Here is a 23,717-nt window from a genome sequence, read left to right on the forward strand (position 1 = left end):
TCTAAATCTACAAATTGAGTCAATCAGGTTTTCTTCTGACTCTGTTTGATCTTCTCAAAGTTTGACCTTGCTGCCCAGAACTTGTAGCTTCAATGTTCTCCATGACATTCTCATGTTCAGGAACTGCTGAACTATCAGACACTGCAGCTTGGGTTGATTCTGACGTAAATTCATCATATATCACTTTGTTGTGAAAGTCTTCTCTGGTTTTCAAGAGTGCGCAACGATTTCTTCTTTAAACCGCCCATCATCAATCTGTAAATTGCAGGAATGAGGTGCTACTTCTTCAAGTAAAATGGCTTTTCTCGATTAATTGCCTGAATCTTCTACAATCACAATGTCATCACTACTCAGAGGTGGTAAAGTTCCAGACACTCTATCAGAGAACTGCTTTTGTTTTGCATTAATGTTTTGCATTTCCTGTAGTATCACTGCATTCTCCCCCCCTCTTTTCCAAGTATGGAAGTGTGGTTTGCAACCTTCTATTCATGAGTAACTCTGTTGGCAATCTACCATGCGACAATTTGATGCTCTGCAGCTCAATAGTGCGCGATATGGATCAGATTGGCTGTCCATTGCTTTCTTCAACATTTGCTTCAGAATATATACAACGTTTTTGGCTTTTCCATTGGCTTGAGAGTACAACGGACTCGGGTGTGACATGATTGAAATCATATGTGACTGTGAAGTGTTGCCACTTTTACAGCTAAAACTAGGATTGTTGTCATTTACGACGGCTTATGGAATTCTGTGTCTAACAAAAATTGACTTGGTATGCTGTATTTCACTGCTTGCCATTATGCTTGACAGTCGAGCCATTTTGAGATAGAAGTCTATGATCATTAAGTAATCTTTCCCTCAGAGGCGAAAGAGCAATAGCTACTTTCTGCCATGGTGCTGCAGGTAAATCAGACATTTGCATAGGTTCTCTTGTTTGTTTGCAACGGTGCGTCTGGCATGTGTCACAATAACTGACCACCCTGTCACTATCCTGGTTTATACCTGGCCAGTAAACAGAGTCACAAGCTCACCGTTTACATTTTTCAATCCCTAGATGTCCTTCGCATATCCTCTTTAGTACATCCTTGCAAAGAGATTGAGATATGACTACAGTGTTCAAACAAACTACCACTCCATCTATGATAATGAGTTCAGATCCTATATTGTAGAACTCCATACATTGACCTCTGGGCCAATGAGAGTTGAGGTTGCTCATCACCTCTTGAAGAATTTGATCCTTCCTGGTCCCTTTAGAATCTCACGTAGTTTCGTGGAAGTCTTTACCTTCTTCCATTCTTGTTCATGTTGCTCAGTCCAAGTGAAATATTGTGTCTTGTGCAAAGAGATCACATAGATGCGTTGTTTTTGCTGACAGGTTTGGAATGAATTTCCCTATAAACTTTATCATACCCATAACTCTTAAGATGGCTTTCTTGATGTGTGGTTTTGGTATGATGATAATTGCTTGGTTTTCTCGTCAGGTTCTATGCCATGCGATCAGAGCTTCTCACCATGGAATGTGACCTCAGTCACTCCAAATTGGCACTTTTGCTTGTTGAGCTTCAGCCCATTTCTCCTGACGCTCGTTAGAACTTTAAGCAATCTAGTATTGCGCTCTTCAATGGTTGAGCCCCAAAAGATGATATCATGCACGTACACACGTACACCTTCGATCATGTGCTCCATAGCGCGGTGAAAATTTTCTGATGCCGAAATTATGACAAACGGCATTCTCAGAAAGCAGTACCATCCAAATGGCGTATTAAAGGTGCAGTATTTTGTTCTTTGTTCCACTAGCTTTAGTTGCCAGAAACCGTGAGATGTGTCATGTTTTGTAAAAAATTGTGCACCAGCCATTTCCGATGTGATTTCCTCACTCTTTGGTAATTGGGAATGTCTTTTTTGATATTCTCGCTAGGATCTTTAGGATCTATGAATATGCGAATATCACCATTCTTTTTCTTTATGCATTGGAATTTACCCAGTCGGCAGGTTCTTCTATCTTCTGATTACTTTTAATTTTGTCGATCTGTCTAGCTCCTTTATGAGGCGATCCCGAAGAGGTACTCTTCTTGATGCCTGTATCACATGTTTTGCATCCTCTTTGATTTGTATCTTGCTGGTGAATGTCAGTGAACCAAAACCTGTGAACACATTGCTGAATTTGCTGATAATGGTCTCAGAATCATTGCAATGCTGATCCAATCCTTTGCGAATGCTATATACCAACTGCACTCGACCTAATTCTTCACAGGACTGATCACCTAATAATGAATCCAAGCCCTCAGATACAATATAGAATGGGAAGGAATAAACTGTATTCTTCACCACCACACTCAGTTTTTGAGCACAATATTTAATGCCTGAACCATTATAATCTCTCAGGAGATAGTATGTGATTTCTTCTAATTGGCTGAATGTTTAGATTTTTAAAATCTGTCATGCTGATTAACTGGACTTTGGCACCAGTGGCTAACTTCAGTTGGACCACTGTACCGTTCACTTCAAGTGGTAGCAGCCATTTGTCCTCATCAACCACATTTATTTTAAATGGAGTATCAGTTTGCATGTTTTTAAGTGCTGGATAATTTTTTGATGTCTCCAAAAAATTATTCTTTTCTGTTATTACCCCAACAAACAATGATATTTCATCGCTGGAGACTGTGGCTTCCATTGTGCTGACTGACCCGGGGTTGAGTTTAGATCAACAATTCTGGGCAAAGTGATTTTTTCCTTTGCATCTGGAACAGAACTTGCCAAATGCTGGACATTGCCTTAATTTGTGCCATTGACCACATCTTTTACACAGAAATACTTTGTCCTGATCTTTAACCTGTGTGTTGGTGTGTGAGGAGCTGTAGGAACTTTACGATCTTTTTTCGGAAGTTTCCCGCCTTTTTGGAAAAAGGGCTGCAACCGGAGTGTTTTCTTCCAAGAAGACACCGCCATTACGGAGAAACATTTTAGAATGCTGTGCTGCTAGCTCGTCAGCCTGACAAATCTTAACTGTTTGTTCCAAAGACAGCTCCTATTTCCTCAGCAACCTTTCCCTCAGCTTATTTTCATTCACACCAAACACAATCTGGTCCCGAAGCATGGAAGATTCCACAGCAGAAAAATTACAGGTTTTACCTTTTAACTTTAAATCAGTGATGAAATTATCAATGGACTCTCCTGTCTTCTGTAAACAAGATCTAAACACATAGCATTCATAAATTTTATTTTTCATGGGAGTGCAATGTGTATCAAATCTTCAAATTATTTTATTAAAATTTTTACTATCTTCCATTGTTTGCAAATATAAATGTATTAAACACTGCAATTGCATAGGAGCATCGCTACCTTACGCAAATCTGATTGATCTTTTAAATTTACAGCAGTAAAAAACAGATAAATTGTTGTTTAAACACACGCCAATTGCTGTCCACATTACCATGAAATCTGAGACTAATTGGTGGCTTGAAGGTCTTCTTGAAATTCATTCCTGCAGTCTTCAAAATTTTAAAATCTCTGCAGAGCTCGTGGCAGTTTGATAGTCTTTTTCTCAGTGTTTAATACCATCCAGCTCGGTACCATGTAATGTTCTTGTCGGATGGCCCGATTTATATTACAAGAACCCTTGTAGCTAAAGCTATAAATAATTTATTAACATTAACGGTGGGTAACCTACATACAAAACAGATGAATAACAGTATGATCAATCACAGGCAACCTCTCTTCTGCTTACTCCAGCTGGTCTCAGGGGTCACCTGACTCCAACATTCACTTATATACTAATGAGACTCCTAGTGGTCAGTCGGTGAATTACAACACCACCATGATATTACTACAGGCGCAAACCTTGCTCCTGTCACCAACAGGGGGTCGGGCACCCAAGGCTGATCCCAATATTTTGATTCTATGCCACATCAGGGACCCCAGGACTTGCAGCGGGTGGCGGAGGATCGAGGCCATTGTTTCTTCTCAAACAATTTTCAAATTTCTCTTGAATGCCTCAATTGAACCTGTCTTCACCACATTTCCAGGCTATGCATTTCAGACCGTAACGGTGTGAAAATGTTTTTTTCCATATCACTTCATGCTTCCTTTACCAATTACCTTAAATCTGTACCGTTTGCTTCTCAATCCTTCTGCAATGAGAACAGTTTTGCCCTATCTACTCTGTCCAGAACACCAATGATTTTGAATACTTTGATCAAATTTCCTTTCTCCAAGGAACCAACTTCTCCAATTTATCTTCGTAACTAAAGTTTCTCATCCCCAGAATCATTCTCATAAACGTCTTCTGCACTCTCTCCAATGCATCCACATCCTCCCTATAATGTGGTGCACAGAACTGTACACAATACTCCAGCTGAGGTCCAACGAACGTACAAGCTTAACTCTCAACTGTTGTACTCTATGCCCTTATTGAGAAAGCCGAGGATACCGTTCACCTTATTAGTTGCTCTCTCCACCTGTCCTGCCACCTTTAAATTATTTATGTATATTTGCACTCCTGTCGCTCTGTTCCAGTATCTCCTTTAGAGTAGAACCCTTTATTTTATACACTCCATATTCTTCATACCAAAATATATCACCTCACATTTCTCCACATTGAACTTTATCTGCTGCCTATCTGCCCATTCCACCAACTTGTCCATTTCCATTTGAAGTTCTACACTGTCTTCTTCATAGTTTTCAATGCTTCCAAGTTTTGTAACATTCACAAACGTTACAATTGTTCCTTGTTCTTAGGTCTAAATCATTAATATATATCAGGAAAAGTAAGGATTCCAGTACCGGCCCCCAGCAACTCCAACCCTAAAACATACATTAATCATCAATCGGTTTCCTGTCACTCAGCCAATTCAGTATCCATGTTGCTATTGTTACTTTTCTTCCATGAGCTCCAACTTCTCTGAGAAATCTGTCATACGGCTATGCATCAAATCCCATTTGGAAGCCCATGTACATTATATCAACAGAATTACCCTCATCAGCCCTGTTACCTTTTCAAAAAGTTCCAGCAAGTTAGTTAAACACATTTTTCCCTGAAGAAATCCTTGCTGAGGGTGGCGCAGTGGGTTAGCTCTGCTGCCTCACGGCGCCGAGGTCCCAGGTTCGATCCCGACTCTGGGTCACTGTCCATGTGGAGTTTGCACATTATCCCCATGTTTGCGTGGGTTTCACCCCCACAACCCAAAGATGTGCAGGCTAGGTGGATTGGCCACGCTAAATTGCCCCTTAATTGGAAAAAATGAATTGGGTACTCTAAATTTATTTAAAAATGAAATCCTTGCTGGCTCTCCATAGTTAATCTGCATTTGTCCATGAGACTATTAATTCTGTCTCGAATTATAGTTTATAGAAGCTTCCCCACCACGCAGTTAAAATGATTGGTTTGTAATTGCTGGGTTTAACCTTACCCCTTTTTTTGAATAAGGGAGTAATGTTTACAATTATCCTGACCTCTGACACCATCCCAGCGTCTAAAGAAGACTGAAAAATTATGGTCAGTGCCTCTGTAATTTCCACTCTCACTTTCCTCAGTATCCTTGGATGCATCTCATCTGGCCCTGCCAGCTAGCCTACTTTAAGTAGAGACAGCCTATCCAATATCTCCTCTTTACCAATTCTAAAGTCTTCTAGTAACTTAATTTCCTCCTCTTTCACCAAGGCCTGGGTACCACCTTCTTCCTTGGTAAAGACGAATGCAATGTATTAATTTAACACATCAGCCATGCTCCCTGCCTCCATGTGTAAACTCCCTTTTTAGTTCCCAATTGGTCTTACTCCTCCTTTTACCACCCTTTTACTATTTATACGCCTTACGACAACATTGGAATTCCCCTTTATCTCAACTTCCAGTCTTTTTCCATGGCCTGAATTTTAGGATGGAATGTGCTTGGTACCTATCATCCTCTGAATTAGCGAGAAATGCATCCCCGCTGACTCTTACAGGCCAGCTGCTATTTTATGCTCAATTGAGAATTGCTTGATGGAAATCCTGCTTTGAGATCTGTTGGCTAATCGGATTGGTCAACAGTTCTTCAGCTGCTCCAGGCACAGCATGGTAGTAGCTGGATGTGGCACTGCAGCACCCTGCCTGAACCTAAGTTCTGGGACCGTACTTCAGATAAGAACCTGGGAAGAGTAAGGTAGCGCATTCCAGCTCTGGGCCAGCAGGGATATATGGGTGGAGCGTGAAAGGGACGATAGAACAAGGGCAAATGGAAGTGAGGACTCTGCTCAATTGCTTCCACTCCTGACCCTGTGCGCCAAACATCATCCTGCCTTTCCCCTTCCCCCGCATAATATTGTCCATAATACTCCAGTTACAGTTTATAAAATTCTAGCCCAATAGTTTTTCTTTTCTTTTTAAATTTAAATTTTTTATTTTTTTTTACAGTACCCAATTCATTTTTTCCAATTAAGGGGCAATTTATAGTGGCCAATCCACCTGCCCTGCACAACTTTGGGTTGTGGGGGTGAAACCCATGCAAATACGGGGCGAATGTGCAAACTTCACACAGACAGTGACCCAGAGCCGGGATCGAAGCTGGGACCTCGGCGCCGTGAGGCAGCAGTGCTAACCACTGCACCGCCATGCTGTCCTCCAATCATTTCTTTCACATTCTTCTATTTCTGAAGTCAAAATAACCATTTGTTTTATTGTAACTCTCTTATCAAATTCCTATTAATTAAAGATGAGAATAACTTAAGGATTTGTGAATGTGGACACTAAGGCCTCTCAGCCTACCTACAATTTACAAAATGGCACCTTTGTGACCACCTAACACAGCATTGACCAAATCTAGGTCTTTTATGGTTTACATGGTTCAGTATCACACATGGCACTTAATTTATCACCCGATTTATCAAAGAGACTTTGACTCTTCTAGAAATCAATATTTTAATATAATTTAAATGGTTTAGATTTGAACTTCATTCTGCATTCCATCCCAATATTATTTTAAAAAAAGAATTTTAGAATACCTAATTAATTTTTTCCCAATTAAGGGGCAATTTAGCATGGCCAACCCACTTGCCCTGCAATGCCTTAGTTTGTGGGGGTGGAACCCACACAGACATAGCGAGAATGTGCAAATTCCGCGGGCAGGGGTCAAACCCAGGTCCTCGGTGCCGTGAGAAAGCAGTGCCAACCACCATACCACTGTGCAGCTCTTGTCATCCCAATGTTATAATGTATCTGTGGAGTTTAATTCTTCTGTGGCAGTAATGAGATATTTCAACTTGGAGTTTTATGTAAGATGAACAGAGCTAAAATAGCCTTTGCAATAAATTAAAACCTAGATGCAAATACTGTAGCTTTTCCAACTGATTGAATATGCAAATAAAATCAAGTAATTGGAAAGTTAGTATGCCAAGACATGTTGAATTCATAAATAATATAGCACATTCATGAGGAAGCATAATAGTCATTTTCTGAAACAGGAAATCATACACTTCAAAGTGTGCTTCATGTTTAAATAAGTACATTAGGACCCGCTTGATTAGTGATGCATATTGATCTCCCTCTATTTAAAACAAGCCCAAATTCCACTCCACTCTTAACAGTTGACGACTTTAATACACTCTGGACCTAGAATTGTTGATAAGGTTTTAACCAGCAAACTAATTCCAGTGCTTATAAAAATGTTTTACCATTACTTAAGAAAATTGTCTCCCTTTCACAGTTAATTACAACTAGTTTTGTCCATTGATACGCCAATGGGCAATAATGAAAGATATTAAAGAATAGCAAGTTATGTTCTTTTGGTAGAACAGGGGGAACCTCAGTACATAAATATATTTCACAAGTACATTCCACTAATACTTCTATGTATTTATAATATGCTGCATTATTAATTCTGCTGATATTTATATATTTTACTTACTTAGCAGGGGGGCTGGCTTAGCACACTGGGCTAAATAGCTGGCTTTTAAAGCAGACCAAGACAGGCCAGCAGCACGGTTCAATTCCCGTACCAGCCTCCCTGAACAGGCACCGGAATGTGGCGACAAGGGCCTTTTCACGAAACCTTCATTGAAGCATACTTGTGACAATAAGCGGTTTTCATTTTTTTCATTTTCATAAATTAACTTTGACATAGACTACAAATACAATTTTGTCTATATTCTGATTTGCTGTATCAATGTCCCTCACTCAACAATCACAGATTATCAGTACCCGAGAGACTAGATATCAGGAAAGAACACTGGAACATAAGAAATAGGGGCAGAAGTAGGCAATTCAGCTCCTCGAACCTGCGCAACCATTCAATCGGGTCATGGCTGATCTCTTCCTCGCCTCAAATCCACCTATCTACCTGTTCCCCAGATCCTTTTAACCTGTATTTTTTCAATCAAAAATATATATATCTCCTTCTTGAAACCATTTAATGATTCAGACTTCACTGCATTATGGGGCAACATGGTCCACAAATTTACCATCCTCTGTGAGAAGCAGTTCCTCCTCACCTCAATTTTAAATCCATCATCTCTCAACCGAGGGAGAGGGCCCACCGAGAGCCACCACCTTGCCCTCACTGCTAACTTCCTTGACCCCTCTGAAAGAGATCCCCCTCCTACGATTTGCAACACCCCCACGCTACTTCTCTGTGGTCGGTGTTGCTCTGCTATCATTGGATTCTGATGCCTGTCCTTCTGGCAGCAGCCATAGCCTCCCCAGTGATGCTGCCCACCTCTGCTTAATCAGCAGCTCTCTGTGGGTGAGACTTTTGCCCCCAGCGTCTTGATTCCAGGCGAAGGCCCACCATTGCCCTTGCTATTGCCTGATTAACATGGTTTTGCGGATCTTCCTGGAAAGGGGCAACATGGGTGACTCCATGGCACTCTAGCCGGCAGACTAGACCCTGACACCTCAACAAGATTCTGCCCAATCTTTCAGTATTCACTTTGACATGTTTTAATTCCACAATATTTATGTTTGGATGCTCCACTAATATTGCAGTTCAATTAGAGAGAAAGAAGGAGCTGATTGTGTTTCCATTTTTGCTCGGGTAACAGGAGGGGACAGGAGATGGTAATGGGTCTTAGCTCTGACAGGATGAAAGGTCTTTGGAGGTGGATTGTGACAGAGTCCAGGGTAATGAGCGGAGGTTCAAGGCTGACAAAGGGAAGAGGAATGGTGATATTGGGTAGGTCAAGGGTGATAGGGCGGATGCGGGGAGGCGGGAGGTTGGCGCAGTTGGTAAATGACAGGGGAAAAGTAGAAGGTGTTAGAATCATACACTACAGAAGAGGCCTTTCGGCCCATCAAACCAGCACTGACAAAAAATCTACTCTAATCTACACTAATCCTACATCCCATCACTTGGACTAAAGCCTTGAAAGTTATGACCTTTCAAGTGCTCATCCAAGTACTTTTTAAAGATTATAGGTTTCCTACCTCTACGACCCTCCCAGAAAGTGCAGTCTAGATTTCCTCTGGTGAAAAAAAGCTTTCCCCAAATCCACTCTAAACCTCCTGTCTTTCACCTAAAGATTATGCTCCCTTGTTAATGACCCTTCAATGAAGGGGAACAGTTGTTTTCTATCCACTCTGTCCATGCCTCTCATTAATTTATAGAATTCAATCAGGTCCCCTTTTCTGCTCCAGACAAAACAACCCAAGTTTATCCAGCTTCTCTTCATAGCTATAATGCTCCACCCCAGGCAATATTCTGATGAATGTCATCCTGAGAGCATCTTGACAACAAGGAGTCCTACATCTGATTCCTATTTATTGACTATAGCTCCGCCTTCAACACCATAATCCCAGCCAAACTCATATCAAAGCTCCAAAATCTGCAACTGGATCCTTGACTTTCTGACCCACACACCACAAATCAGTAAGAATAAACAACAGCACCTCCTCCACAATAATCCTCAACACTGGGGACGCGCAAAGCTGCGTACTTAGCCCTCTACTATAATCCCTATACACACACGACTGTGTGTCAAAATTTGGTTCCAACTCCATCTGCAAGTTTGCCAACGACACGACCATAGTAGGCCGCATGTCGAACAACGATGAGTCAGAATACAGGAGGGAGATAGAGAACCTAGTGGAATGGTGCAACAATGACAATCTCCCTCAGTGCCAGCAAAACTAAGAGCTGGTCATTGACTTCAGGAAGCAAAGTACTGGACACACCCCTGTCAGCATCAATGGGGCTGAGGTGGAGATGGTTAGCAGTTTCAAATTCCTTGGGGTACACATCTCCAAAACTCTGTCCTGGTCCACCCACCTCGACGCTACCACCAAGAAAGCACAACAGCACCTATACTTCCTCATGAAACTAAGGAAATTTGGAATGTCCATACTAACTCATACCAACTTTTACAGATGCACCATTGAAAGCATCCTATCTGGCTGCATCACAGCCTAGTATGGCAGCTGCTCGGCCCAAGACCACAAGAAACTTCAGAGAGTCGTGAACACAGCCAGTCTATCATACAAATCTGCCTCCCATCCATTGACTCCATCTACACCTCCCGCTGCCTGGGGAAAGCGGGCAGCACACTCAAAGACCCCTCCCACCCGGCTTACTCACTCTTCCAACTTCTTCCATTGGGCAGGAGATACAAAAGTCTGAGAACACACACAAACAGATTCAAAAACAGCTTCTTCCCCGCTGTTACCAGACTCCTAAATGACCCTCTTATGGACTTACCGGATTAATACTACACTCCTGTATGCTTCACCCGATGTCGGTGTCTACATATTTACATTGTGTACCTTGTGTTGCCCTATTATGTATTTTCTTTTTCTTTTCTTTTTTTTCATGTACTTAATGATATGCTCACAGAAGAATAGTTTTCACTGTACTTCGGTGCACGTGACAATAAACAAATCCAATGCACCCTCACTAGTGCAATCATATCCTACCTATAGTACAGTGATCAGAAACACAAACAGTATTCCAGCTGTGGCCTAACCAAAGTCCTGTACAGCTCCAACAAAACCTCCTTGCTCTTATAATCTATGCCACAACTGAAAGTGTCTGGTTTGCATTCTTAACTACCGTATTAACCTGTTCCACCGCCTTCAGGGATCTGTGGACAAACACCCCAAGATCGCTCTGTTCCTCCATCCAGGTGAATCAGCTGGCCAGACAGTCCGTTCTGGTGTGGAGCCTGTGGACAATCATTAAATACCAGCAGAGGTCTCGCCGGCCGGCCATCGGGAAGCACCTGGGGAATCCCGCCCGCTATATCACTTAGAACTTCCCCCGTTAAATTGCGCCATTCGTCTTTATATGCTGCCAAGTCAATGGTCTCACTATAGAGTTTCAAGGGTAGTGGGGACAAGTGGGAAAGTGTCTGTGGAAGGGTTCTTGCACATAGCTCTCATCACCCTGGTAAAAGAGCAATGTCTCCATAAACATTCTTGTATGAATGGGAGAATCAGTCTGCACGTTCGCCCCGTGTCTGCGTGGGTTTCCTCCGGGTGCTCCGGTTTCTTCCCACAGTCCAAAGATGTGCAGGTTAGGTGCATTGGCCATGCTAAATTGCCCTTAGGTTAGGTGGGGTTGCTGGGTTACGGGATAGGGTGGAGGTGTGGGCTTAAGTAGGGTGCTCTTTCCAAGAGCTGGTGCAGACTCGATGGGCCGAATGGCCTCCTTCTGCACTGTAAATTCTATGATTCTAAGAGCCATCATGGCCTCTATAAGGTCAAGAGGCTGGCGAACATGGACCACTGCAGCGGAAATTATTGGCCCAACCATGGGGGTATCACAGGGGGTGCTCTTATCTAGAGATGAGTGAAAGGCAATGCTGGATATGCTCTCTCATGTCCCGGGGTATGATTGCTCATATCTGCCAGTGGCCGCACGGACTCTGTAGGAGTAATGTGGAGCTTCTGGCCTGCAAAATGTGACTGTCATTCCGGGTACTCTTTAAATATGATGCCAGGATCTTCAAATCCATGAGGAAATAGCAGGGCTCCTTGCGGATACATAATTAATGAGCTAAAAAACGGAAGATCGCACTTGTTCACCTGCCCCGCAGTCCTGCGGACTTAGTCTCCAGAATCTAAAATTCCGCCTGTTGCCTTCTTTTTCCAGTGTTAGTTATAGCCCTCCCCTGCCCTTCACTCTCTTCACCTTTTGGTGCCATCTTCAAATTTTATTGAGTTATTTAACACAAAATCCAAATCATTAATATAAATTATGAATAATATTGGCCTCTGCACAATTCTTTCCATTAACACTTCAATGACTTTTATGAAGTTATCAAGCATGATTTAGTGATTTAGCCTTTGGGAATGAATGTTTACTTCTTAAAATTATATTTCTGATTCGGAGATGCTCTTCTATCATACCTTTTATGGGTTTACTATTTAACAAAATCACAGTGTTTAACTGTATATTTGTCATTTTAAATAAAAGTGTCCACTTTGTTATTGCTTTACATAAAAACTGAATTGAAGCTGTTATCCAATAAGTGCCATTTCTTGCTCATCTGTTCCAGGCATTCTTCATACTTTAATTTTCCTTTTTGTTGTTATTCATTTGTCTATAGAACACTTTTTTTTTGAGATTTTCTATTTAAAACAAATTTGTAACATTTACAGAGAGAAAAAGGCCATATGCAAAGAGCCTTAACATAGTGAAAACGAACGGTGGGGAAGAATAAACTCATTAATAAGACACTTCCCCTGTCAGCTCGGTTTGCCCATGCCACACGTGTTCAACTAAACTAAGGTGGCTCTAACTCCCCCCCCCCCCCGCCCCCGACCTCCCCTGCCCCCCGAGACCTGACCTGCCAGGTTAACCCTCCGCTTGGCCCTAGCCCGCCCCTCCTCCTACTCTCCCTGGTGCCCCCTGACCTACGCAAGCTACGCGGACCCCTGCCCTTGGCGCCTGTCTGTCTCCCGCCCTCCCCCCACACACCAAGGACCCATTAACCTGATTGTATCTCATCGTGCCCTATCAAGTCCTTTAACCAGCCCATAGCCCACCCCCCCTATCAAAGGCCCCGATCTCCTGCCAAAAGGTACCAAGTGCAGCCCCCCCCTCTCCCCCCCCTCTCCCCCCCTCCCCCCCCCCCTTCCCCACTCCCCCCCTGTTGCAAGCTCCCCAAAACACCCTACACAATGCACCCTCCAGCCCCCGCTCTCTGTCCCGGCTGAAAACAATCTTGGATAAAAAATTACAGTACAGGATAATTTAACAAACCTCCGCCACACAAAAGCTCGGAGATCCCAGAGTCCTTTAATTCAAATCCAGTTTCTTCTTTTAAAAAACTCCACTCCTAGTCAGAGCAAGTTAGGTTAACAGACCACCGCCACTGTACAGCACTGAAAAAACTAAGTGCCCGTTAGTTCAAGTCCAGTTTCTTATCTTTAATGAAAGTCCAAACCTGTTCTGATGTCTCAAAGTAATGATGGAGTTCCTCAAACGTTACCCAAAGCTTCGCAGGATACAGCATTCCAAACCTCACCTCCTTTTTGTAGAGGGCTGCCTTTACCTTGATGAATCCTGCACGCCTCTTGGCCAGCTCCGTTCCCAAGTCCTGGTAAATGCGCACCTCACAATTCTCCCATCTGCTGCTCCTCTCCGCCTTGGCCCATCACAGCACACGTTCCCTGTCAGCAAGCCAGTGAAAGCGGACCACCAAGGCCCTCGGTCGGTCGTCTGTCCTGGGCTTCTCTATGCGCCCCATCCAACTCCAGGGATCGAGGGAAGGCCTCCGGACCCATCAGCGCCTCGAGCATACCTTTCACGTATGCACCAGATCCGACCCCTCACAGCCCTCGGGGAGGCCAACGACCCTCAAATTCTGCCTCCTGGTTCTGTTCCCCAGCTCTTCAAGCTGCGCCTGCATCCTCCTCTGGTGGGCGTTCAGCTCCTCCACCACGTGCTCCAGCTCCATTACCGTGTCCGCCTGGCTGGAAAGCTTCACCTCAACCTCCCTGAGCGCCTTCTCTTGGACCACCTGTGTCTCGGCCATTTGGTCCATTACCGCTCTCATCGGGTCCAGCGTGTCCCTCTTCAGTTCAGAGAAGCAATTCCTGAAGAACTTCATCCGTTGCTCCCTTGGCCAGTGAGCCTCCGCTCCCTGATCCCTGCCGTCCGCCATGCTTTGCCACTCGGCCTGGGGTCCCTGCTGCTCCCGCTTCGATGCTTGCCGCTCCACTCGACCACTTCTGGTCCAGCTGTCCATACCCCGGGGGAGGAAAGCCTCTTCCCTATCGTCTCCCCCACCGATTCAGGTCACCAGGTACCGAAAAAGTCCGTTGGAAAAGGTCGGTTTGCCCATCGCGGGCGGGAGCGATCCGACCTGCGACCTGCTTCCTCGAGGACGCTACTGGAAGTCGTCTATAGAACACTTGAATAATTCTTTTTATATTCCTTGATAATCAGTGGATGTAGAAGTATAACTAAATGCTTCAGTGACAATGCATTATACCACAAATATTCAGTTTTAAAAATGCTGCAAAGTGAATTGGTTCAATGTTAAAATTCAGTTGCTATTTATTAGATACCTTGGGCGCGAATCTCCGACCCCCCACCGTTGGTCAAAGAATCGTCGGGGGCCGGCGTGAATCCCGCCCCCACCGTGTCGCAAATTCTCTGGCACCAGATATTCGGCGGGGGCGGGAATCGCAGCGTGCCAGTCGACGGGAATCCCCCGGGCGATTCTCCGGTCCGCGATGGGCCGAAGTCCCGCCGCTGTCAACCCACGGCAGCCGGCGTGGATTGAACCACCTTTGGGACGGCGGGACATGGCGGCGCGGGCGGGCTCCGGGGTCCTGGGGGGGGGGGCAGGGCGATCTGGCCTCGGTGGGTGCCCCCACGGTGGCCTGGCCCGCGACACCGATCCGCGGGTGGGCCTGTGCCGTGGGGGCACTCTTTTCCTTCCGCTTTCGCCATGGTCTCCACCATGGCGGAAGCGGAAGAGACCCCCTCCACTGCGCATGCGCGGGGATGCCGTGAGCGGCCGCTGACGCTCCCGCGCATGCGCCGCCCGGCAAAGTCATTTCCGTGCCGGCTGGCGGGGCAGCAAAGGCCTTTCCCGCCAGCTGGCGGGGCGGAAATCAGTCCGGCGCGGGCCTAGCCCCTCAAGATGTGGAGAATTCCGCACATTTGGGGCGGCGCGATGCCGGACTGATTCTCGCCGTTTTTGGGGCGGTCGGCGGACATCGCACCGATTATGGAGAATCCTGCCCCTTATTCCAACTGATGCCCATTTTTCTTTCATTATCTTTTACAAAATATACTATGAAATGAAAATGAAAATCGCTTATTGTCACAAGTAGGCTTCAAATGAAGTTACTGTGAAAAGCCCCTAGTCGCCACATTCCGGCGCCTGTTCGGGGAGGCTGATACGGGAATTGAACCGTGCTGCTGGCCTGCCTTGGTCTGCTTTAAAAGCCAGTGATTTAGCCCTGTGCTAAACACCCCCAGGTTAACAAACTAACCTCATTAAGTAACAGAGTCTGTTCCTCACATTCTCTCAAAAATACGGATGAATAATTTCCCAGGTGGGAGTATCATGTATATGCCAATCAAAAAGTAGATATGTTTTGATTCTTGCATCATTATTGGAGAACAGATAGCTCAGCAAATATTTGATTGAGAGTGTGCCGTTCTATTTTTCATCTTGCTCCTGTGTGATGTCATCGTGTTGATGCAGTTTAAATTAAATAGTTTAATGCTTTTAAAATAAAAAACAAATAACATTTACAAAAGATGCTAATATACTCATTATCACTAAGGCATAACAACATTTTAGTCTGCCTGTCTGAAGGCCTGGAAACTAAATGCAAAGTGGAGGAAATAATGCCCACACTAAGACTGGACAATTCCTATATCAAGATTGCACTAAGCAAAACATTTTTTTTTCTACAGCAGGATTCTATATCTCATTAGAAAATAATAAATATTCACTTAACCATTCAACATGATTTTGTTAAGTAGCGAATTAATATTTCATTTTCATAAAAAAACTAACTAGATTATTATTTAGACAACCATTAAGATTTATAATTTACGGGCACCATAAGGCAGTGTTCTATTTCCCTCTGATTATAAGCATATTAATTTGAATGAAATGTGGAACTACATGAGCTATAAGGAAAAAATAGCTGACAGATTACTGTTGAATAAAGGAACTGGAAATTGTCAGGACATCTATGATACTAAATACTTTCACACTTTTGTAATGGTATACCAAATCAATCCGTTAGGTTACAGAATAACATGTGGCATCAATAGATGAAAATGTCAAACTAAATAAGAGCTTACATGTGAACTGCTCAAGAAATCAAAACGTGATTATTTGTCTGTCCAAATAAGGAAATGAAAGTTGAGCAACTAGAATCAGTGCCATTTGTGGTGTTCTTTGTGTTGCTAAATTCAGGATGGTTGGCGTAGTGTTCACAAAAACCACAAAAATAGCTTGAATTTGAACAACGCTATAATTTTATTAACACTACTATTTTGTATTTGACACATACTTCTAAATAATACACAGTTGATTATTAACATATCAACTACACTCACCTACAACTAATCTTTATACTGTTATAAACTATGATTTGCTCTTACTCACACTATCTTTACTTCTGGTTGTCTCTAGCTAACTCCTGCAGTATTCCCTCCCACAAGGCTTAGCATCAATGCCTTATATGCTTGTAGCTCCCTCTAGTGGCTACTCTAGACATTTAATTAACCCTTGCAGTTCTTACAGTTATGATAATACCACACCATTGAAGGGGTGTAGGTTTGGTTGATCTTAGATTAGGATAAATGGTCGGCACAACATCGTGGGCTGAAGGGCCTGTGTGTACTGTTCTATGTTCTATTGAGAGTGAGATGCAAATAGGTATTTTTACATATTTCTGATGTTTGAAATTTAAATCTTAAATTTGATCAATATAAAGATGAAATTTTTGATATATACAATTCAGCTGTACAGCTTCTTACTGCAATGCAAATCTTGGACTGTACTGGGTAGGCTTGTTTAAATAAATGGTGATTAAAAGGGAAGGAAAACTCTACAAGGGCTTAAGGTATTAAAAACAACATGATAATCAGACAAGCAGTAAACTGAAGTACCGATGCACATCAGTACAAAGTCATCAGATGTGGATTCATGATCATGATCCACAGGCACTGAAGGGTCTGATATCAGCTTTATCAGTATGAAAATCAATGAGCAGTCATATACTCCCCTGAAAAGAGAGGGGGAAAAAAATCATAGTCATCCACAGACAAATTCCTTTTGGTTATTTTTGAAAAGAAACTGTAACTCACACACTTACTCTTGGAAGGCTGTAGAATGAGGTAAACTGGAGAATGAGGGAAAAAAGAACAATCTATGCCCAAGAAGTGCTGTGAATCTATACCCAGTTTGAATTCAACTGAATTCTATTAGTTATGAAGCTAATAGAATGAAGGTCTCCCATTTTTCTGACTGTATAAGGTCTTACATGAGATGAGTTTGGATAATTTCAGTCTAGCCTTCCTAGCACAATGTGGTGATATGCATCACTGTAAATACACAAGGGGTTAATGTAGGTACACTGCAACTAGGTAAACACTAGAGGGAGCACCAGAGACATCATGTCACACAGACATTCAACCAATAGGAGTAACCAATGGGCAGTCAAGACACACCCAGAGGTGACACTACTGCAAGGGGGCTATCCATATAAAAGGACAGGGCACACATGCTCTTGCTTGTTTCCACAGGCGACACTTAGAGAGACAGGGGTAGATCAGAGCATCACACCCACCGCATGGATTAGAGCAGACTGATTCGTTAGATTGAGTTACTATAGTAAGATCAGCAGGAGAGTCTAACTCAAGTAGGAGAATTGTTAACTGTTCAATAAATGTGTTAAACCTATTTCCAAGTCTGAACCTTCCTTTGTCAGAGTATACATCAAGGAAGCAGTTTATGCTACATGAAGAAGCATAACACAACACTGTCCGTAATCTGGCAATCCCAGGTGAATGGCTCATTCAAGAAATGGAAATGTCACGCTGCTGCACTGAAGGATGCTCTGAGATTAGAATGCTGCAGAGGTGGAGCAGCAATTGTTTGACCCTGCAGTTAACCTGTGCTAGCTGACTTAGAATTTCTTGATGCTGACACTAAAATAAGCGCAAGGTCCTTTTCCCATTTTTAACCCCCCTTGCCTTGATGAGTGTAAAATGTCACAAAAATTGGATTGTGTAATCTATTGTTTGCAGCTGACATTCTAAATCAGATCTGTTGATCAATTCTCAGCCTGATAGTTATGTCAACACAGAAACTTTAAGAACAACAGACTTACGTAGCACAGGGTGGCACGCCTTCCCCTTGGGGAGCACAAGATTCTTTTTCCTCTAGGGACAGACATTCTTTCCCACCGCCGACAGGAAATTGTTTAACACTTGATGTTCTGGTACGGAATCCTTTAGGCGAGGTCGCACTGTAACAAGTCTTTGAACAGGGGCTCCACTCGGACCATTCTGAGGTTTGACAGTCCTTTGGTACCACACAGGACTGGAAGGTGATTGGCAGTTTCTCTTGTGTACAGAAGCTGACAAAAAAGACAAAGATTTAATCAGTTCAAAACCCACATTAGTACATTTTTAAAAATATTTACTAATCAAAGTGTTTTCCACTTAAACTCATCATAATATAGTTTTACAGCATTCTTGGAGAGAAGTAAAATTAATCTTTCAAACCCATCAACACACCCACATTAATTAAGAAACTCACACACCAGCTGCACACTTCCAGTCCAACCTTTCTGCACATATCAAAGCAGAAGTGAGCAGGAATCAATTCCTTTCATATTTTAGATCCAGAACTGCTAGTAATTTTCTTCATCATAACAATCTGATAATTGTTTGTAAACCTATACCAAAGACTCAAATACCCAACTCACATTGATTGATTAAATTCAATGCATAGCTGCTGAAAAATGGCACCGATTAAGTTGGATACTTAATGGGGAGAGTTGTTTATATTTCCATTTACCCTTAGCTAGCATTGAAGGACACTGCTGTATTATATCAGCGCTTTATGTCGATGGCAGCCATATGATCAATCACCTAATGGTCGCTTTTCGAGTTTGAGCCTGCTCTGTTCAGTGCATAAGAAACATATAATTTGAAGAGAACTGCTCTTTAGTTCACATCTTCAGTCTCATTATTGCAATGAAGGTAAAGCTACATTGAGACAGTTTGGCAAAGTTTAATACAGACATTGCTTCTCAAATGGCCTCATTGAGCCAGAGGTAGCATAATGGATGTCACAAATGCTTGTATTGCAGCAAAAACTATACTGACTAAAGAATGATTAGTCCCTATGGGAACTGTGTGTAGCTATCTTAACAGAGTAATTAACTTAAAATAATATTTAAAATAAACCATAACCATTTTTTAAGAGGCAATGAAAACAACCTGAAATATAGAAATATGGAACTCTTGAGATTTTGAAAAACTATTTGATTCAACAGAGCCATAACTTTTAATAGATTTTCTCTTCATCATCCTGTTACCTCAACATGTCCTTCAATTACTTTTATCCTCAGAAACACATCCTTGATTCATTTTTATGACTTGGTTCCCGGGCAACTTGTCCCACATTGATTTGTGACAAAGTTGAGTTGTGTTTACACTTTTTAGCTTGTAATTCTGTACTGTGAGGGCCAACATGTAAGGGACTAAATTGGTACCATTTTCTTTCTTATAAGAAAACACATTGTCTGGGATTTTACGTTATCATCCTGGCAGGAGCAGGAGCAGTTGGCTGGCGGAGGGATGTCAAATTGGATGGAATGGCGGAGGCACTGTGACCATTGCCTATCTGCTTCCACTGGAGTTTTACCAGCAGTGGGGTAGATGTTGGGTAGTCCTTGGGCCAACTGCGATATTTCAGTGGCCAATTAACAGCCATTTAAAGGCTTCCTTCGGTTATCGCTGGTATTTTACCAGTGGTGGTGGGGCTTATCACGTGAAGAGGCTATCAGATAAACCCTGGTTGTCTGACTGCAAGTTGGGGGGTGGGGAGGGGATGGGGGCGGTGGTGGTAGTGTTGGTCCCTCATGTTCATGCACCATCTGCCAAATAGAGCAGAGGTCCCAGGAATCGGAGGCAGGCTAGACACTGACTTTTCAACCAGGGCCAGGGCCACCGACTCCACAAAAAATCCAGCCATCAGTTCATACATCTAAGCTAGCCATTCTTTTATATGTAAATTGATTAAACTGGCATGAAGAGATTCCAGGCGTTTGTTAACTGGAATGCTTGGGGTCAATTAGAAATATTTTACAACACTGACAGACTCTAACTTTGGGCAGTATTTAGCAACCCTGTTAGTCGCAGATACAAATCCTGTCGTGGCAGCAAAATGTCGTGAGAGGCCAAAAATGGGATTTGCGCCGGCAAGATTTCGGAACACGATCTTCCCAGCCTCCCTTCAATGATGCAATCAGATTCACGCCCAGGAAAGGCACAAACCTGGTTTGCATGCATTAGCGGGTTTAACGTAATTTCTTCTGCTCTCAATGAATCTTCCCACCCACCAGCTGTGACTGTCATGCCAGCACCAATCACTCTTTATAAATGGGAACCAGGCGTCATGACTGCAGAGAGGGAGCAAGGAGGTGAGCAGCACTGTCTCCACTGAGCAACAAGGAGCCCAACGGAAAAGAGGCCACTGGGCAGGGCAGAGGTTGGGTGGCCTTGGAGAAAGAGGAGGGTACTGTCGGGCATCAGTGGTTTTACTTGCCGGGGGAGCAATGATGTCACAATCAGTGTCGGTGGTCTTGGAGTCTGCTCTCTGTGCTGTGAGAGTCTGCTCTCAGTGCTGTGAAAGTCTGCTCTCAGTGCTCTGCTCTTAGTGCTGTGAGAGTCTGCTCTCAGTGCTCTGCTCTGTGCTGTGTGAGTCTGCTCTTTGTGCTGTGAGAGTCTGCTCTCTGTGCTGTGAGAGTCTGCTCTCTGTGACATGGGAGTCCAGGGCAGGGGTTTCTGGTGCCACAGCAGGTGCGAGTCACATGGGTGGGGTGGGGGTGGGATGAGGTGATTGTCATACAGCCCGGCCACATGGTGGACAAGATCCCAAAAGACAAACTAACGCAGTGCCCACTCGGGTTGGTCCAGAGGATTAACAATCCATTAAGCCTAAGTATGGATGGATGATATATTTGAGCTCTCTGAATTCTTCAGCCGAAGCAGGGTGCCTGTTACTCTTCTCCCTGATGGAGAAACAAATTGTGCGCAATTAGAATCATGAGCTTCATGCAGATGAGACCACTTGGCACTCAAGAGCTAATGCGTCATACCATCAGCGTCCCACAGTTTCAGAATCAAGGCTGGGATTCAGCTTTAAGTGTCAGGCCTGGCAGCTTGGTGGCTCAAGAATAAATGGCTCCCCAATGTCTGCAAATAAGGCTCCCTCAGGCCCCTACATGCTCCCATTCAAAAGCAGACATTCCAGATGTCCACGGCCAGTTGCAAAGACCAAACACATCTCCCCCAAAAGAACCCCCAGTGCTCGCAGATTTGACGGAGGGGACGAAGGCCAGATGTGAGTCTCAGTGGGTGAGTGCAAATGTAGGGATTAGCCCTATTCTGGAGATGTGAGGGTACCAGAGCCATGAGTGTGTGATCGCTGTTGACGATGCTCTTGGACTGACTGCTTCCAGGTCAAGCCGACAAATGGGTCAGGGGATGTTAAAGATCAGCAGTTGCATCACCAAACTGTCTCTCATCCCTTGAAGGAGACCGATCGAGATTGGAATGGAGCTAGTTGAGTTGGTAATCTTACTGAACACTGCGCTGGAGCAGAACAGAATCCAGCAGCAACGTGCGGCGGCACTCAGAAGAGGTCCTCCAGATCAAGATCAGGGGGGCTGCAGATCAGGATCAGGGTTCGGAGGCTGCAGAAGCCATGAAGGGAGCCCAAAAGCACTAAGACGCCCCACATTTACGCAATCGGGTATCCTTCACGGAGCTCTCAGACAGCATGTGTTGACAGAAACTGTGGCTGAAAAAGGAGATGGTACAGCATCTGTGCAGTGTTCTGGCAGGCTTGTTGCCAGAGGACACACGTTCCCTCTGGTCGTCAAGGTCATGGCAGCCTGAACGTCTTTTCCACGGCGTCCTCCCAGGGCTCCACCGGGTACCTCTGTAGAACCTCTCAGTAAGCACCCATAAGTGCATTCATTAGGTTACGGATGCACTGTATGCAAGGGTTGGTGAATATATTCACTTTGACCAGAACCAGATCACACAGGATGAGAGGTCAATGGGGCTTGATCAGATAGCGAGTCTGCCACAGCTGAATGGGGCAACAGATTGCGCCCATGTGACTCTACACACCCCATTGCACCAAGGAGCTCCACTCATAAACAGGAAGTGGTTCTACTGTCTAAATGCCCAGCTGGTGTGCCCATTTTCCAGGGATCGTGCATGGCAGCTTCATACTTAGCCAGTCCTATATCTCTGGACTCTTCGAGGGACACCCCAGGCAACAGCTCCTTTGGGACAAGGGTTATACCCTCAGGTAGTAGCTGATGGCGCCAGTGCAGAGGCCACAGACCGCAACGGAGACGAGATACAATGAGGCACACAATGCAACCCGCTCAATCATCGCGCAGTGCACTTAAAGATACATTTCCATTTCCACTGCCTTGACAAGTCAGGCGGAGCCCTTCAGTTCAGGCACAGAGGGTCTCCCTCATTATTGTTTTCTGCTGTACCCTCCATAACCTAGCTCTGAAACAGGATGAAAAGCTTCAAGACGGCAACCTTGAGAAGCAGCTTGTGTCCTCGAAGAAGTGGGACTTACAGGAGTGTCCTGAGGAAGAACCTGCTGGGGAGGAGGAGGATGGAGGCCAAGCAGGAGCAAGGGTTGCACATGCACAGGTGGGCTAGAGACACTCTCATCGTCTCCGGGTTCATAGATGATAACTAGTTCAGTGGACAACTGGACTCCCCCAGCAGGATTTCAGCATCCCTCTGCAACCAGAGGACGAAGGTGGCCAACCACTCATGAATTAGGGAGCTGGAGATGGGGAGTTCTAGAGTGCCTGTTGCCCAGTCAATGCATGTGGGCGATGATGACTAGGAATAATGCAAGGTATGTAATTTTCCTCAGAGATACTGCTAATATCTGAATCCTGTCTGCCTGATGCCAGCACGCTCATGTCTGAGTGGGGTAGGGTGCTACATTCTTCTTCCTTATGCTCCAGATCAGGATTAGGAAGTGAGGGTTTAGGGTTTCTTGTATCATGACTGAATCGTGTTACTGCGAATGAATCAGTCGCAATGAGAAGCCCTCATCATTTAGAGGGCAGGGAGGACCAGTGGGAGCAACTGTGTCCTGATGGTAAGGCATGCTATGCCATTAGGAAGAAACATTAGCTTCTGAGGTATTAAAGTGGCAAGCAGCAATAATATTTAATGCAGTGACATCTCAAAATTGCACAATTGACAATGGGCTGGATTCTCCGTTTCAGGGACTATGTCCCCAAGACGTCGTGAAAACTGTGGTCTTTTACACCAGAAGAACTGGCGCCAAAAGGCCACAGATTCACAGCCTTGCAGGGGGCTAGCAGACAGCTGTCGTGGGGCTCACAGTTCCAGCTACAGATTCGGCCACCCGCACTTCCAGTTCAGGGGCCACGCATGTGCACATCGGTGGCCTCCAGCGGTCGCGCCGTGCTCCACAGCGGACTCAGACCGTGCACTTGGACAGCGGAAATAGTGCCCCCGAACTGGATC

At 44.3% G+C, this 23,717-nt stretch overlaps 1 protein-coding gene across 1 annotated transcript in view; it reads right to left on the reverse strand.

The window, feature by feature from the left end:
• The window catches only part of thsd7aa (thrombospondin, type I, domain containing 7Aa), a 712,619-nt gene that overhangs the window by 323,876 nt on the left and 365,026 nt on the right, over positions 1-23,717 (reverse strand). Inside the window, exon 3 of the mRNA XM_072509118.1 lies at positions 18,275-18,523. Within this exon, the coding sequence (XP_072365219.1) occupies positions 18,275-18,523 (249 nt within the window). The remainder of the gene's footprint in view (positions 1-18,274; positions 18,524-23,717) is intronic.

Source organism: Scyliorhinus torazame, chromosome 6 (assembly GCF_047496885.1).
Source record: "Scyliorhinus torazame isolate Kashiwa2021f chromosome 6, sScyTor2.1, whole genome shotgun sequence".
In the NCBI taxonomy this organism is placed as follows: domain Eukaryota; kingdom Metazoa; phylum Chordata; class Chondrichthyes; order Carcharhiniformes; family Scyliorhinidae; genus Scyliorhinus; species Scyliorhinus torazame.